The 18219-nt window shown below is 34.9% G+C and overlaps 1 protein-coding gene and 1 long non-coding RNA gene across 7 annotated transcripts in view; both read left to right on the top strand.

The window, feature by feature from the left end:
* Nucleotides 1–18219, top strand: part of LOC116173513 (la-related protein 4) — a 39699-nt gene that overhangs the window by 2477 nt on the left and 19003 nt on the right. For 4 of the 6 annotated variants that reach the window (XM_031491019.1, XM_031491020.1, XM_031491018.1 and 1 more), the window contains exon 3: nt 8950–9208. In XM_031491019.1, the coding sequence (XP_031346879.1) occupies nt 8950–9208 (259 nt within the window). Of the gene's footprint in view, nt 1–7868; nt 8156–8762; nt 8786–8949; nt 9209–18219 lie in introns of those variants that run through there. The other 2 variants (XM_031491023.1, XM_031491022.1) reach the window with 2 other exon arrangements.
* Nucleotides 9676–14360, top strand: LOC116173521. The gene is made up of 2 exons (XR_004145953.1): nt 9676–9775; nt 13909–14360. It is a non-coding gene; the product is annotated as an uncharacterized LOC116173521 (long non-coding RNA).

Below are 18219 nucleotides of genomic sequence, written 5' to 3'. Positions count from 1 at the left end.
AGTGTCAATCGGTTCAGCCGTTTAGCCGTAAATGAGAGTACCGGCGTGCTGACAGACCGACATACTCCAGATTTTGTTTGATTCGGATTTCTGGCGCCTTAAAACGTGTATTTCCGTAAAAAAGGGGGGGGGGAGGTCATTTACCGCAATGCAAAACCTCCCTTACTAACGTACAGGTGGTAAAAACGACCCTATACCGGTACCGGAACCTGCGTGACCGAGACTCGACCGTCCTTAGATCTACGCCTGACTCGATTATCGGTCCGAGATTTTCCGGAATTACTTTTCTCTACCGCCTGGACATCCGGATCGATACAATCCCTACACGAATATTCCTTGTTTATACAGGGTATTCCTAAATATGATGTAAATACGGAACGGGCTAATTCTTTGGCTTATTTTATTACTAAAAGTTCATATAAGCATAGGTCCGAAAACGCTTCGTTATTGATCTACAGGGTGTTATAATTTTAGAGCGTTCACTTTAAAATTTAAACTTTAAATTGATAAACATATGCAAACACGCGATACAATTTTCAATGCCAATTGTCAAAACGAATAAAAACAAAATATTATCCAAATAAAACGAGCCTATTGGACCATTTTAAAAATTATGCTTTACGTATGTACCGTACCTACTACGGAAAATTGAAAAAACTTAAAAATCTTGAAATTTTAACACCCTGTAGATCGGTAACGAAGCGTTTTCGGACCCATGATATTTATATAGGAAGCACTCTGCGCATGCGTAACCTGATTTTTTAATATGCGATGTGCTTGTTTTTATTAAAAGCATCAGTTAATTTTATATTAAAATTTGAAAAGCGATATTTCCATGCATTGATCAGTACTTCCCGAAAGGTCAAGTAACGTAAGAAACCCAATTTGCGCATGCGCACATCTGACAATATGCGGTATATTTGTGTTTTGTCTTTATTAATAATAGCGCGTTAGTACCTCCAGATGCAGTGTGGTGCTTATGGACATACAGCACCTACATGCTTGCCAAACTTACTAACAAACGTGACAATAACGGCACAAGGAGATTGTACCTATCGTGTTTTAATACTTCAATTCAATCATGTCAGTTTGACATCATTGTAGTGAGGAACATGGATAGCGTTATCAACGAATTGCGCAAATTAGTAAGAGAGGCATTTGGTCCATAAGACCTCATACTGCCACCGAATGCAAAAAGAACGAACTAAATATCTTGAAAGTTATAAGGCCTCGGACGGACAGAGAAAGTGGTCATAATAACGCCTTCCAACATGAGATGGAAAATGTGCTAAAAAAATAAACTTATGGTCGGCATATAAAATCACTTTGTTGCAGATTTCTATTTGTAAACGTTTAAATAAATTAGAAGTAGGTACTTCGGTAATCCCGAAAAAGAAATAGAAAATAAACAATCTTTCAAATATAAATATTAATTTTAATAAATATTTATGGGTATCACTCATCGTATAATTGTCATATATTTATTTCCTGATCAAGATGTGCTTGTTTTTATTTGCTCAAATTTATCAAAAAGTACCTCTTACATTTCTACACGTACACAATGTTGGACACATATAACAGAATGCATTACTTTAAGTAGGTACATATTTAATTAAGCTTTTAGATGTAGTACTTTGGAAGATTTACATTACTTTACTTTTGTAACAAACTCGGATAAGGAGCATTAAACTACATATTGCATTCATTTTGAAATGTTTGAAATGTGCGAGAATAAAACGGCACCCTCTTGCCATACGGGGCATTACGATAACACCTAACCAGGTTAACCTGTTTGGTAACCGGGATAATCCGATAATGGGGGATACAATATTAATAACGAATTTTGTTACTGGGCGGCTAATACCGCAAAGACATAAGTGAAAAAAGCGATTAGTTAGGGAGGACCGTATACCTACTAGAAAGCTACAGAATAACAATAATAGGAGAGTGGAAACATTTACGGTAGTAATCACTAGGGTGAATTTAAGTGCAGTAAATAGCAAGTGTTTTACTACGATGACAAGAAAATATGCAACTGGGATATGTTGGACAGGATATTATCAAAATGCCTGCATAAGATTTATTCTTGGTCTCAGGAGCAGACGTGGCAATACAGAAACTCTACCCAGCAATAATATTTTGTATGGAGCGCCGAGCGGAGATGATCTCTTCTCGTAATGCGGTGTTCTACTGGCGAATTTTTGAATTGAAAACTCCAGAGTAGGTATCTCGCTACAAAAGTTACCTCCCGTTCGAAAAACCGACTAAGAAGTGGTAGATATCGTCAGTTGCTAGTGGTACTTAAGCACCTCAAAGAAATCTCAAAAGATCTTTTTCCTACAATATGGGGAAACGGAATCAGGCATACTTCAACGCTCTGTGGCATCACTGAAAAGAAAAAAGAAAGCGCATATTTTGTTTCGTTTCGTTTCGGTTTATTTTTCATTTATGTTCAAGTTTATTGCGTTTTGGTTGTTTTTTCAGTTCTCAAGGTCAACGGTAGAACGCTTGATTGATCTTTTGGGCTGTATATAAGATTGATTACTTACAGATATATCCATCTTTTTTTGCGTTACGTATTAAGTCAATAAAGTACAATTCATATTATTATTAACATACTACAGACTTCAGAATGCAGACATTTTAGTAAGTTCCTGAGTTATAAAAGGGATATGGACGGATGGTTCGGACCATACTGTATATACCTAGACAGATTACATGAAAATGCCCCCTCGTAATGTATTGTTACACATTTTGTCGGAACAAAGCATTGGGGTTCAAATCTATTTTGAAGTCTTAAATCCTCCCTGAGGGATTCGTTGGGATATTTAAATACGATTTTCTCTGAAACTATATAAAATTTTAGCTTTGCATAGATGTAGAAAAATATCCTACGTAGAAGACAAACGAATAATGCCGCTTTTTGATCTCAATAGAAATGTGATTCAGAGCAAGCTTTACGATTTCCCATTTCAAAAGCTCTAGACTCTAAAGGAAAATGTATTTAGTTTAGGTTAAATCATGAAGTGAAATTTATTGATTGTAACGAAATCAATTATTTCGGAGCGTTTCACGCAATTTTTGCAAACACGCGCGTTGTGACCCCACCGACAGACGGACATTACCTAAAACATTGAGCGAAGTTCGTTATTCAAATGCCTACCTAAAAGCACAGAACAGGGGTGGTGTTCTGTGCGTAAAAGTGATAGTTCTCGTCTGCAAAGTGCTCATATATTTTTGAACTTGTTACTTGGACTTTGTTTCTGTTTCTATATTGATTTTTCTAGCCATAGGTACGCGAATAGTGTATCATAAGTTAAATTAATGCAGTCGAGGAATATACGATACGCATATACCTACGCTCATGGAGGAAAGTGATTCGAGACATCTTGATCTTTTGAGAAATTTAGACTTGTTACTCATATTATTGATTGTGTTTAAGTATTCTGTTTGGAACTTGATGAGAAAAGAAAAGAACGAGCCGGAAGCAATACATAATCGTTTGGTATCCATAGGATATAATTATATGAGTTTCACAAATTTTCCAAGTTTTGGTTGTCATTTTCGTTACAACAAAAGTATCGACTTGAAATTCAATATTAAAAGGAAGCCTTAATAATTAATATCTAATTAATTACTGGCTTTTAAAATATCCTATACGGTCTCTTGTTTATTGCTTTTTATCTACCCAATTTTATTGCTACATAAGATGGTAGAGATAAAATCTGTTTCACAGAAATAGATACGAATATAAAAAAACACTTAAAAAGTGCTGAAACATGCGATTTCGTGAAAGTGACAAATACTGCGAAAATGTTGATAGGTATTGTACCTACTTATGATAGATAGGTACCTAAAGAATGACTTTTTTTGCTTAACAACCAGTTACAGTGTCAGTGTCACATCAAACGGTTTCGATATAAATGTATCCATACCTTATGTATGAATGTATCATTATTCTGATCTATACTTACAGTGTTTTATAATCACAGCTATCATGCGTTCTTATAAGGGATATTGATGAGATTCCTTTTCCTGGGTATACTATTTATTCAAAGGGGCAGTCAATGAGTTGAAAAATGTGAGCGTGTTCACTGTCTTTGTTAATTAAACACATATTCTGTATTCCTTATTTTATTACTTAGGTACATACATTAAAGGGCTGAAAAGCTTCTTTATCAAATTATACTTTATGTCTGTCTAAGTCTGTCTGTCCAGGCAAGGCGATAGCCGATAGCATTGTATAATAAAATACACAATGCTCATAGCTTCTCGCCTACCACACAAGCAGAAACAACCATGCCTTACCAGTTATAGGTACCTGGGACTGGAACTCAGAGCCAACTGAAGTAGGTACTTACTCAAACCTGGAGTATGTGCGTCACTAAAACAAATATTTTTTAGGGGAATTTTTCGAACTGACTGTAAGAGTACAATTTGTGTACGATACAGTAAAAGATTGTATAAAATGAGCACACAATTCTAATCTTAAAATACCGAATACACACGCTAATACCATACAAAAGGGCGTAATGTGTATGATACAAGCAAAGAAGTAGATAATTACCTAGTTTAATTTGTGTTACTTTTTAATTGATATATTTTAAACCAATTAATCCTGCGGTTCAATCCATTTGTAAGGGTAAGGGTCAAGTGAAAATTATCCATTTCGTTCAATTATTGAGAACTGTGGTCGAAAGCAAAACACACATGTTGCTTTTGCTTTCTCGATGTGGTTGCGCTAATTAGAAAACAACGTACCTACCTACGCGTTTTGCTTTCCAGTGATTAGTGTAACACGAGGATAATAAGCGGTTTTCATGTTCCAGAGACACGTTTGTACGTTTTAGATATTGCATAATATGAGTAGGTGTTCCTTGGTTCTTTAGTCATTACTTCATTTTGTAAGTTATTGGTACTCCATAAGTATTCAATTTTATAAGTGATTCATGAAAGATGCACAGAAATGTGTAAGTAGTAATTTGGACTTCTTTTGTATACCTACTATATTGACAACTACCTAAATCTCCATTGAAAATTGTAGAATCTAATCTCAGTAGGTATACTTTAAATATCTCGTGTAATCAAATGTAGACTCTGCGAGTACAATCTCTTCCTCTCAGTTTCTATTGTTTCATGTTTGGATTCCTTAAGATTTTCAGGTAAATCAGATTCGTAAGTTTTTTAATCTTTCCGTTTCTTCAAATCGTTCAGATTCTTCGCGCTCTTAAAAACATTCGAATACTTCCTATGTTTCGGATCCTTCGGGTTAATTGGGTTTGTCTGATTTTTCAGATTATTAAGATATACATAAGATAACTATACCTAAATAAATACAGAGAGTTCAAAAACTATTAACATTATAGATTTAATTGAAAAAATCGCTAAAACTAAGTTTTTCAATTGAAACCCCCTATTGATAGCGTATTTTCCAAGTCATGCTGGATTTTTTAATTTTCAAATGACATAAAAATGAATGTTGCTTTCTTGGTCAATGATACCGACGGATAATTTACAACGAACATTTTTAAACATCACGTTAACGATTTCGATGTTAGAACCTTTTTTCTTCAAAAATTGTCAGTTTTTCGAATTTTTTTAAAACTAAATCGCGCCGGCGGTTAAGGCATAGGCTAAGACCTCGCTTGCGCTGTCACATAATTTTTTAAGGTATTTTATTGGAAAAAAATTAATTTGTTTGACCTTCGCCAAATGTAATCTTTTTTTAAATTTTCAAATGGCACCCCCCTAAACAAATTATAGCTCTGGGCAGCCGAAACTTTTCCATAAGAAAATTTCAAAGGAAAAACAAGTTGAAGCGCCATTTTGTAGAAAAACGCTCTTTTTCGAACCCAGTCTGCTATTTTTTGAAAAATTAAAAAAATGTAGGTAACATGTTGTTTATTAAAAAAGTCTTGGGTATAGATGTACAACTACTAAATATATGAAAATGACACATGAACAAAGGGGCGAGCGGGTCTATAAACTTAAAATAAATATTCGAAATGACAACCTTGATACACCACAAAAAGCTGCATATGAAGTCTCTGTTCTCTCCCGCATGTCCTCGGCAGTGCCTGATATCTGGCGATCTTGAAGCCCACGCCCACCTTGGCTCCCCACGGCCAACCCGTGTTTGTAATTTTGTAGTTTCGGCTATTCATAGCTATAATTTGTTTGGGGGGGGGGGGGGGTGTCAATTGAAATTTAAAAAAAGTACAAAGTACCTACCTAAAAAAATTACGTGACAATGAAAAAGGCTAAGTTCGATTTGATAGAACAATGTACTGTTAGTAAGAGGAAGCTCTCGAGTTTCGCGTGGTTTCCGCTAGGTAGCAGTAGCGCGCTTCTGTCAACGCCCAGCTCAGTTATTGTCAAAATGCTAGCTAAGGTGTGGGACGAATTTGAGTATCGCATAGACATATGCCGTGCATCTCAAGGGGGCCATATTGAGCACCTGTATAAAAAAACTTTATTAAGTAGTTATCCTTTAATATAAAATTAACCTCATGTCCATATTATTATTAGTATTGAAATTATAAACCTACAAAATCGGATGATTCTTTTTGAAACGCCCTGTATAGTGTTCCATTTAAAAAAAACGCAAGTTTGATACGCCATTGGAATACAGTACACTCCTGGTGCTTAAAAATATTTTATTATGGTGTTTGGTGTACCATTTTGCTTAGAGACTTTTTTTGGTATGTTTTATGGTAAAGGAACTATGCTCCGAGGGGTCTTAGATACTACACCTACACCCTGTATGATTTCATCTTTTTTGTGTGAGCAACTCTGGCCGCCGCCTAACTGCATTAATATTAGTTTGTCTTGAGGCATTTAGTCAACTAATTAATTCATTCAACATTCGATACCAAAATTGGACCAGCGCGAAATGTATTGAGGGCTTTCAATTTAAATATCTTATAGGAGTATAATTCTAGGACCTAGGCGATACACCTATTGTTATCTATTTTTCAGAAGCAAAGCAATTCTAAATTTCCGATATTTCGCCAGTGTTCGTATCGTGGTTTTTTTTTAAATTTTAAAACATCTCCCTACAGTTTACAGTATAATTAGATCCAACAATAAAAAGTATCTACAACTCTAATATTAAGAAATATTTAAAGGCGGTTTGCTATTATAATGCTTTTGTTTCATAACCATCTTATTTTTGTGCAATTTTTTACATTAGGGTGTTAGTGCGGTAGCATTTAGTAAGTATGGAAGTGTGATTCATGTATTTTTTCAAAATGATTTAATGTATAGATGTCAGCTTTTGCCTCAATTTAAATGACTTTTCTTGTCTCTTGCGGTTTATGAAATCCCAATCGTCACGCTCGAATTTGGGACACCCTGTACATACCAAAACAATTTTGTACTTTTCCTTTTTTTGTGGTACTGCCATCTGATGAGATATCGTCCGATGTCGCACTAATTGCAAACCCCGAAAATAGGGAGAAAATTCGAGACAACCGTAAACATGAGAATATTATTTTTCTCGACATTTCGAATACCTATATGCGAGGCACGATTTTAGTATAAGCAGACGTGCCGCCACTGCAAATCTGAAATGATAATTTCAATTTCTGTTTCAGTCGAGAAATGCTGTCAGTTGGTTAATTGAAAAGAGGAAACAATTTTGACTCACTGTGTATATACTACGGAGGAAATTTGAGAAAACCGCGAACGATAGTAATTGTTATGCATTGTCATTGACTTTGAATAAGTCAATGGCTTAACCGCATTTAGATAATAAATGTAGTTGTTTGGTTACTTCAACAACATCTCGTTTATAGGGAAAATATTATTTTCGAATCGGACGCCGCAGATAACGCGTGCACCATTAACGAAAGTGCGTGTATCAAGTTTTTAAAATAACATCAATCCTGCTGCCGTATTTGAAAAAATTACAATTTTCTCATTTGTTTGGATTGTTTTGTGAAAGGCGGCAGCACCGTAACCGACATCGCGCTCTCTCTCTTACACCCTCAAACCTAGTTTACTGTGGCATGTGCACAGCGACGGCCATTTTACAAGTTTTCATGAGCATTAGTTAGTGAATTGTGCCGAATAAAAACCGTGCTGCAAACAATTTTTTTTAGTGACCTCGCGTTTTAGCAATTTGAGGATTACTGTGGCGAGTTGGATTTAATTAGTGAGTAATTTTAATTATCTCGCTAGTGCTTTAAACGTAACACATCTGCAAAGTAGGGAGTCATTTACATGTACCACCCGTTCGACGAATTGCTTTATCAGAGAAAAAAACCCGAGAGATTGGCACATGGCTTCCGGGTTACTTTTCAAATTCCTCCCCATTGTCTACCGCTAGTTAAATGCTAGTAAGGGCATCTATGCATCCAAGTTATGTATGCCGAGAGCATATAATTATCTATCGTCGTCGTTGTTTTCTATATTTAACGTTCTCAATTCCTTTTGCACGGCCGTCCCTTATTTCACTTCTAATCGAATTCTACTTTTGTTATGCGTATTTTAATCTTCATTATGGAGTAACAGTGGCGAAAATTGCATCGGTCGTCCGTTACTTGACAGATTAATCGAGGGCGAAATATCGATAACAAACACCGTGAAGACGTCAAATCGAAAGTATTCTCTTAAAAAAAGCAAAGCCTACTACATTTTAATTAAAAACCGAACGGACAATTGCAATATGTTGCTGCAAAACTGTTCACAAAATGACCTTGATTCAAATTTTACACCCATCACTATTTTAAAATAAGGTTAGAATCTGCAGTGTCTGAAAAGTCACCATATTTGATCATGTATGGTATGTATGAGCAGTTATTGTTGAAAACAGACCCAGCACAACAATTCAACCCACCTCCGTTTAACAGCCCTTAGAGACATATGGCCACAAGCTCCAGAATCTATTTTTAAAGTTAGGGATGCAATTTCGATGCACTTTAGTAACATTACCCCTTTTACTTTTAGGATACGTGTACATGAATGGGGATGTCGGCAAACTGCCTTCAGGGGCGGTCTACACAACCACCCCTGATTGTACCGCTGCACAACTCGGTGGCTCGACAATGCCCGAATTTGTTGCAGTCAACGGGGTAGCGGAAGGAGCGGAGGCGCTCAGCCCCGTTCCTGTGTCGGTACCCCAGGAGAATTTACCTCAGAATCCTGCCTTATCACTACCACAATTAAAACAAATGCTCTCGCAACAACTGGAATACTATTTTTCGAGGTGAGTGCCTTTTTTTTTTAAATGTTAAGTATCATCAATCAGATTACATCAGAGACCGATTGTCGAATATTTTCAATTCGTCACAGTTGGCGATTTGATTATATGACTTAATTAGTGGGAAGAACAGATTTTTGAAATCATTCTCTTGACCTTGAATCTTCTCTTCATTAGTAACTGTAGAAAATTTGAACAGTTCGGTTTACTGCACTTAAGATATTATGCAACTAAATCAGCGAAACGGTAATGAAATCGTTATACATTGTAATTAGTCTTAACTGTGACCAGTCCGAAAATAAGCAGGCTGGTTATGTAAAAAGTGTTGTTGGTGAAGCATCCTTCGAAGATTCACAGTAAGTAAACCCTCATATTCGCGCTTAAGATTATTTTTATTATGATTAGTCATAACTGCAATTAAATAATTGAACTAGTAAGCGCTGAAATTTCCATGGGAAAAAATTGAAGGTTAGCCAACTTATTGTCACTTTTGAATGATCCAAATTGGCCCAACTGAAATGACACGATTGTGAAATAAAAACTGTGACAATTGTGCTCACTTCCATGTTTCAGGTAAACATTAAGTAACAGCATGTAGGTTTATTTTTTTAGCGCATTTTTGAAAAAAATAATGACACCCTGATGAATTCGCCTGTGAGTGCAGATATTTGTAATAAGTCTGTGTTCTATTCATGACTTTCTGTTCGTGTATAATTAATGTAATGTCAAATTTTATGATATACAGTAGACCCTCGTTAATACAAACTCAATTCCATAGGGTTCATGTTTTCGAGATCGTTCGCGCTACCGAAGGCATATAAAATATTTGTTTCTATAATATAACGGGCGATCAAAAATAAGTGGCAGTCGCGACGCCCTTGGAAGTTTAAGTTAAGTACGATTTCCCATGCAAACAACAATTCCAAATGTGACTCGACAGCAACTCATTTTTGATCACATAGTACAGTGCCATTTTGTAAATTATGAACACAAACACGTGCGTTCGCCTCTGCATTTGTTACAAAAATGCCTAATAAGCTACGAAAACAGTTGCAAGCTAGTCTGAACCTGCAAATGTATTGTTCACATTACTAAATGTTCATATTTGCGAATGTTCACATAAAAATTCAAAAAAGGTCTAAAGATTAAAACAATTAATAAAAGGTTCAAATGATACAAGAATGTTCATATATGCGAATGTTCACATAAAAATTCAAAAAACGTCTAAAGATTTCAAAAAAATTAATAAAAGGTTCAAATTAAAGTCACTAGATATAGAAAGTACCGCAATCATCCGCCATTTTTGGGCAAATTTGCTGCCAACTTAAAAAAATTGACAAATCAAATCTGAATAGCTGTACTTTTTTAGAACCTAACTTCATAGTACTGTCCTGTTTTATAAAAATATATACAGATATCTCCAAACAGGTGGAACAATCCCTAACATTAAAGTTACTAGAATCTGGTAACTTCCGCCATTTTTGGGCAAAAATCATGCGTTCTCTCTCTAACACACGAGCTCAATGGATTGCGGTACTTTCTATATTCAGTGACTTTAGTTCAAATGATACAAAAGAATTCAAAGATTTTTGAAATTTTTTTACGCCTTTTTTGAATCAATTTGGAATTTTTTAAAAAATCTTTTAGTGTTATATTTTTGAAAAAAAAAATGTAATGTGCTAAATTTGAGTAATATATACAGGGTGTCCCATGAAAAATTATAAGCTTGGTCCGATATCTATTTTACCAGACCCCTTATCTCGCCCCTTATCTTATTTTAAAAATGGCAGATTGTTCAATAATCATTATAAAGACTCTTTTATAGCAAACATTTTCCTGTATCGGTTTTAACTAACAAATTATAGGGTCGTTCCGAAATGTATAATTTTTTAATGATCATTTTAAGTTTGATCCAAAAAGAGCACATCAGGTTTATATTTCTCAGTTTGATAATAAATACCCTCGTAAATACCCTATAAAAGTGTCAAAAATGGAACACCCTGTACGATGCAAAATGAATTGATGTTTAGTTCTTGGTCCATGATTAATGGGGATAAACATTTAAAGGCCTCCTGGCATACATTCAAAATTTACGCTATATACTGGAAATTCTGTGCAATAATTACACACAAAACATGTGTTTTATTATTATTATTTTCTTTTGTCGGTTTTGTTCAATCGTCATTCCCATATGTATGTTAATCATACGCTTCACATCATTATATAGTTAGTTTCATTCCACTTTGTTGTTTAGTTAATTAAATTGGAGGGGTTAAGTGGAAGAGTAGATGTGTGGTCATGTACCCCATCTGAACTGCGCACCATTGGATTGTGTCAACATTAAGTTTTGTTTTTCCTTCTATTATGTTTTATATATATTTTATACACTATCCAATAAAAGACAATTTATTATTATTATTATTGCATTTGACTTCTCAATTTTCGAGTTATTCACACTTAAGTTTTCACTGTGACAGTTTAGACGCTTTAACCGCCCTTTGAGAGTACCTGCTCCCAACACTTTGTTCTTGAGATATTTGCACTTAAACTTTTCACCAGTAGATGAGTGTCATCGAAACTTTCTACTCGTCCTTTATTAGTACCTTCCCCGTCACCGCTCTTGAGGTACGTGGAATTATAACCAATCCGAGAACCAATCACAGTTAAAGGCAGAGAAAGGCGACTGTGGTTGGTAGAAATTAATTCCTTTCGTTGCTTTCATAAGAATAACATGACGAATAAAACCAGTTCGAAGAAGTCGAAGTAGGTGTATACATGTTTTGGCGAGGTGGATCAGTCTTGTAATAAAGTGATTAAAAATATTCAAAAAAGATCCAAAGATTGAAAAAAATGGTTGAATCTTGTATTGAATGCAAGAAAATTTCAAGAACATTTTTGAAATTTTTTAAATGTTTTTTGAATCAATATTGAATTTTTTAAATCTTTTAGTGTTACATTTTTTTATTTTTCCGTTTCTCTTGAACACCACCACGAACGAAAACACTCATTTAATTTACTTAACCTCTTAATGTCATCCAGTCACATTAATTTCATTTTTTTGCATGGCCACCTCATTATTATGTAAATTATAGCTTTTATTAGAATATAAAACCACGAAAACCATGATATTTCAAAAACTATCAGAGATGGGTATAGGAGATTATTATTATTATTACCAAAAGTTGAAGGTTTTTGGAGGAACTAAAAGATGCCAAAAACTATACAGGGTGTCCCATTTAAAAAGTGCGGTTTTTTAACATGAAGTAACTGGAGAAAGCAAACATCCTGTAAATTTATTTTTAATTGTTTCATAGTAGATGACTTTTTAAGAATAAAAGGTGTAGAGTCTGGAATCAAAATTTAAGTAGTAATTTTGACAATAAATTGAAGTTTGCAAATGCAAAATTTTTCTTTTAAATCGAATTATCATTGAAACTACAAGCTCTTTGTATATTAAGCATGTAATAAAAGACTTGTACAATTACAAGTAGAATTCAATGCATTCAAATACAGGGGGTGCCATTTAAAAATATTTACCTCCTTAAAGCTCTCTTTGTGGATGCACCCTGTATAATTCAAAATATTTTTTATATCTTGATATGATACAAAAGCACTCCTATCGAAAAATCTTATCTTCAAGCATTAAGTTACTTCGCGCAGTCGTTAACTCACCCTCTACATCACAAATGGTGGACACGTTTTGAAAATATCGAATGTGGTGGAAAAATCAAATGGTCGGGCTTCCAAAACATGTCTGTTTCCAGCCTGATTGGGTCACTGGTCCAGTGTGCGTTTAGCTATTCAGTTAAAATGTTGTGTAGCCATCTTTATTGTGTTACAATAGCATAGTAACTGTAGGTGTAAAAGTTACAGGTTAAATAAAAATTACATTTATTGATCAATTTTGTTGGTGAAATTAGAAACGCATTGTCTTGATAGGTGGGAAACAATTTCTATGAAATTCCTGTCGTGGGGGGAAAGAAGTTGATCAAAAAGGTCAGAAAGTGTCCAATGTGGATGCTCCCAAGATAAAAGTGAACGATTTGTACGGCAATGTCGGAGTGCGTACCCACAAACTGTACCTTGTTGAAACAAACCGGTCGAAGCTTTGGAGTTTTTGACATTGTATGGTTAAGCATTGCAGATGAAATGTTTGGCAAAGTTTCAGAAAGTACATCATAGGGTAGGACATTTCAGAATTTGGACAGCGTACACCTGAGGACTGAGCAAAAATTCTTAGTTAAGTAGGCAAAACGTTTGGTTTCAAGTATACCAACCAATGATGTTTGAAAATCAGTCCCACTCCCACAATATTTTTCCTAATTAGTTGATTTTAATTAATCACGCCTACATATCAAACAATGTTACAATTTCTTTTTATAACATAACTGTACAACCGTACATACGCAATAATTTATTGTGAGAATAGAAGGAATATTTTCAAGCATCCTTCATACAGGACTTTAAAGTTGCCATCCACGCTTGAAAATTATCTCAAAAAAATTAGTCATTTTTACATTGAGGCCAATATATTCATAACTTTTGTTCTCCATTTCTAAATATATTTCTCAGCATTAATCAGTTACTTTGTTTCATTCCGGTTCTATTTAAAAATGAAAGATTTCAAAATTGTGAATAATAGAGCGTATTTCTTGGAAAAATAACAAAAATAATTGCCTCGATTTTACTCAAACATTTACTTTCAGGACAAAAAAAAATCAAAAGAAGAAGCCTTGAAACGTTTGCATCTAGAGAGAAGCTTCACTGCATGATGGGCTGGGTTTAAACAGAGAGATGGTTCATTAATGGATTCTGGGGAGGACCAGTATCACCTGCAATATGTGGGTTTACAGTCTCGGTCACTTGCTTGTTAGAGAGACGAAAACTATATTGATTTATTGTGTAATGATATCGAAAATTACTTAGTATGATGCGTCAGTGATAACAGTCATATTGACTCATTGAAAGCAAATAAGATCTACTATGGGCCATCTATAATTACGACAAACTGATCTGGACCACTCTGTACAGTTGCAGAAAAGTGAAAGCATACTTGACTATTTTCCTATTACAGAATTAAAAATAGGAGTGCATTTATTTCTCACGCTTTGAGGTTGCTGACTGCATTACTTAAATAATAAAAAATTGTTTGGCGGAATGAATTATTTATTTTGCACATCAATCAGTGTTTTTGGTATCTGATATTTAGAGATCTTAACGGTGTAACGGTCTGTTTTAACCTTTGGAATTAGGATGATTCAGAAACTTAATCTAAATTAAAGTAGTTGTGCAATCTGTTTACATATATAACCTGTCATATCGCGAAGTGCTTGTAAATTGGCTGTTATTGCGATCACTTTTATTTTACCATTCGATACAGGTTCACTTTCACTTATTTATTGCTTGACATTTGCCTACTCCTGTGGTCTTTTGTCTTGTGCACAAGCTTTATTTATACAAAAATCTTATCACGACCTTGATTAAATCCTTATTTTTTCCGTTCTTGGTTTTTTTGATAAAATCTTTTTATTTGGTTGAATAACTGAACCATTTGTCTATTGCGTTCAAAATTACTTTGTTTCATGATATATTTAAAATTACGTTCAGAACCACTTTGTACAACTAAAAAGTAATAATCAGAAAATTACCCATCCTAGCAGTTATGAACCATGGCTGATAAAGATAAGTTCATCTAAGAAATTTGAATTTTAAGATCAATAACAATCGGAAATACAAATTCTGTGTTGGTTGAAATTGTCTGGAAACAAATCTAAAAATACGCCTAAGAAAGAGGTTTAAGATGGAAACAATAAGAAGATTTGTGGTACAGCGACCAAACGAACTGGACAAAAATTACAACTCTTAATACCAGATAACTTTTTTGGAAGGAGAACACATTTCTACATAAGAATCAGCTCCTTGTCATTCCCAACCCAATTCACGCAAGTTCAAATACACTCTCAAACATTGTTATCTTTTTCTGGAACTTAATACAAATGAGGAGCACGGCCAAGAGTGTCGAACTCTAATCAAACCATGACCTTACTATTGTTACGTGTTTTATCAAACATTAGCTATTCCAGTATTTTCTAGCGTTACAAAATTGCCAAATGTGTTTCTCATGTGGTTTCATTTCCTGGATTATTCCAATTTCGCAAAGGTGACTTTTAATATCAAAACCACAGCGTAAGGCTTAAACTTGGCCTTGCCATAGTTGAATTTCCCGCTCAGAATTTAGACTAAAATTAGAAAAGTGACGTTGCGGCATGTTTTTCTTATGTTTGGATACTTTTTTATCACCATATTGTTTACAGTGCTCAACTTAGTTATGGAGGCCTTTTGGTTTATTTTTTGTACCCTAAAAAGGACCGAATATTTTTAGGATTAGTACCTCTGAAAATATTCATGTATATAGATAATTTAGAAAATAATGGACAACCGTTGAAATGAAATAGTTGATTCCTTCTGTAATGTAGTTAAGCTTGAAAACTAGGACTTTGTACCGGATGGAGTGTGATAAGTACATTCAGATTTTTGAGTACGTACCAAGAATCACTGAAGAGGTTATGTCCAGGGCATCCCATTTTCGACACTTTTATAGTGTAACTCCGTAATTGTTAATGCTATTAAAAAAGAAGTATAGGTATCATGCACTCCTTTTGGGTCAAACAAAATGGTAAAATCAAAATTTGAAAAAGGTGCATTCAAACCGATGTGGGAACGAGAGCTGGACGGACGCGGAATATGCATGTATGTATACCGAATCAGCGGTTCGCATGCATATTCTGCTGTACGGTTGTACAAATATATTACGCGTCCGTTCCGCTCCCGTTCCCGCCGTCCTGTATATTGTCTTAGTTAAAAAAGATACAGAAAAATCTGTACAAGAGTTGTGACCGCGATTCGAGCTTCAAGAAACTTTGGACGCCCAAAGTCGATTATCCCTCCTATGACGCGCGTCTTGTGAAAGGTGGTTAACTTCGCCCTCAGGAAAAAAAAACAAGATTTCGACATGCAGGAGTTGTGCGTGTTTACAGGATCTTTTCGACAACACCAATTTGAAAACAATCGGACTAAAATTGTAGAAGAAAATAGGAAAACACTGGAAAATCACCATGTTAGTAAACTCACGCTCTGGGATGGCGCCCAGATGTCGCTGACCTCACATCATGTAGCCCTGTTCCTAAAGTTAATTATATGGCCCCGGTAGGTACACTTACACTCTTCGTCTTTGTACAAGGGTTCTTCTATGGGCTCTCATTTGCTGCCCCGGTCGGCCAAAGTGAGATTAAAAGGTACTATTTTACAAATAAATTTGCAAAAATGCGTTAAAAATGTTGAGGTAGTATGAGGAAATTCGAAGTAATCACGCACTTATAAATTAAGATGGACTGCTGATCAAACAGTTGCATAGAGGTAGAAATGGCCCTAGCATGGGCGCGGCCATGATGTGCACGTTTTAGTTATTTTCTAGGGGAATTTTCCTAGTACTTAAGTTTTGAGACTATTGCAACCTTGGAAAATGACATGTGTCACAGTAATTTATTTAGAAAACGTGAGGTTAATGCTTGTTTATTAGTTGATTTGAATTTCGCGCCAAGTGAGTGCACATCATGGCTGCCTCCATGTAGGTGTAATTTGTCAATTCAGCAAATACAAGGAAGTATAGACTGAAAAGGAAGTATAATTCCTCTATGAGGAAAATATTTTTCCGAAATAAAAATGAAAATGGTTTCCCTCTCGATTTTAAATGCATTTTTTTTAGTCTGAAAGCGATTTCAATGGTGAGCCACGAATTGGAACCACCCTGTACATAAAAATTGTCGTTAAGGTCAGTTTTTACATTTTCAGTAAGTTAGGCATACGCAAAATAGGCGGGGGGGGGGGGGTCGAAAACCTTTTTAAAGTCTCCCTGTAGATATACAGTGTATTTTATTATACATTTTAAAAGTATAACGACTAGTTGAAATTTCAACATCTGAAGGTTCAAAAGTGCACTCTAAATTTCAATGTGAAATTTAAATTTTAACATTTTGTGGTTGAAGCGTACACAAAAAGTATTTGAGATCCTGGAATGAAGTTCCTTTAACCTAAACTTGGTATCTTTAAATTTTAACCTAAAACTCTTCTTTTTGAAGTCTGCAGTGTAAATAATTAAAAGAGAGATTTGTACGTTGTACATTTTTGAAGCGCAAAACTTGAAGCTTGAAAGGTGCTAAAGACGCGAGTGTGAAATGAAATTTCAAACTTGACGCGTGAACATTTTTCTTAGCTGTAAATGGGAATTGGAAAGACAGCATTTAAAGTTTGAGCATGAAAGCTGTATGTATTAGAAATAATTTTGAGATTAAAACAAGATTTCAAATAAATTTGCTGCTATAACTTACGAGCATTTTAAAATTATTTTTCTTTTTATTCGAAGAATCTGAATCTGTTATAAGAATTTCCATAAGACGCTAGATGTAGAAGCTGCAGCCTACACTTTTTTATGTGCGCCATATTGGATTTTTACGTAATAAGTTAGAGATAGAGGACAAATCCAATATGGCGTCCATAAGGAATACAAAAGTAGTAACCTGCAGCTTCTACATCTAGAATGTTCTAAAAATTCTGATTTCCATTTCCGATCGTTTAAGCTAGTGAAACTGAAAACGAAATTTGACATTTTCAGTTTTTCGGTGACAGAAAAAGGGACAACAGTCGCACAATGGATTCTAATAAACACACAATACGAAAATTCACTCCGAGACACTTGAAAACAAAATTCCTGAAAAAAAGAAAAGCTTACAACGGTTGTTTGGACTTATTACCCCGCACGCCGACGGTCGACAATTAAAATAACAGATCTGAAAACTACTTACAGCTTTTTCTGAATAATCCAAATAATCTAATCGTAAAAGGTTTGCAATACTAGGCGCACGTCAATTCAGACAGCTTCCGAACTTCACTTTGCTTTATAACAGAGATCACAAACAAAACTGGTCTGTTGACTAAGACGAGCCTTAACAAAAGGCAGC

Source organism: Photinus pyralis, unplaced genomic scaffold (genome assembly GCF_008802855.1).
Source record: "Photinus pyralis isolate 1611_PpyrPB1 unplaced genomic scaffold, Ppyr1.3 Ppyr1.4_LG6, whole genome shotgun sequence".
NCBI lineage: Eukaryota > Metazoa > Arthropoda > Insecta > Coleoptera > Lampyridae > Photinus > Photinus pyralis.
This window is presented reverse-complemented; position numbering and strand designations above follow the sequence as displayed.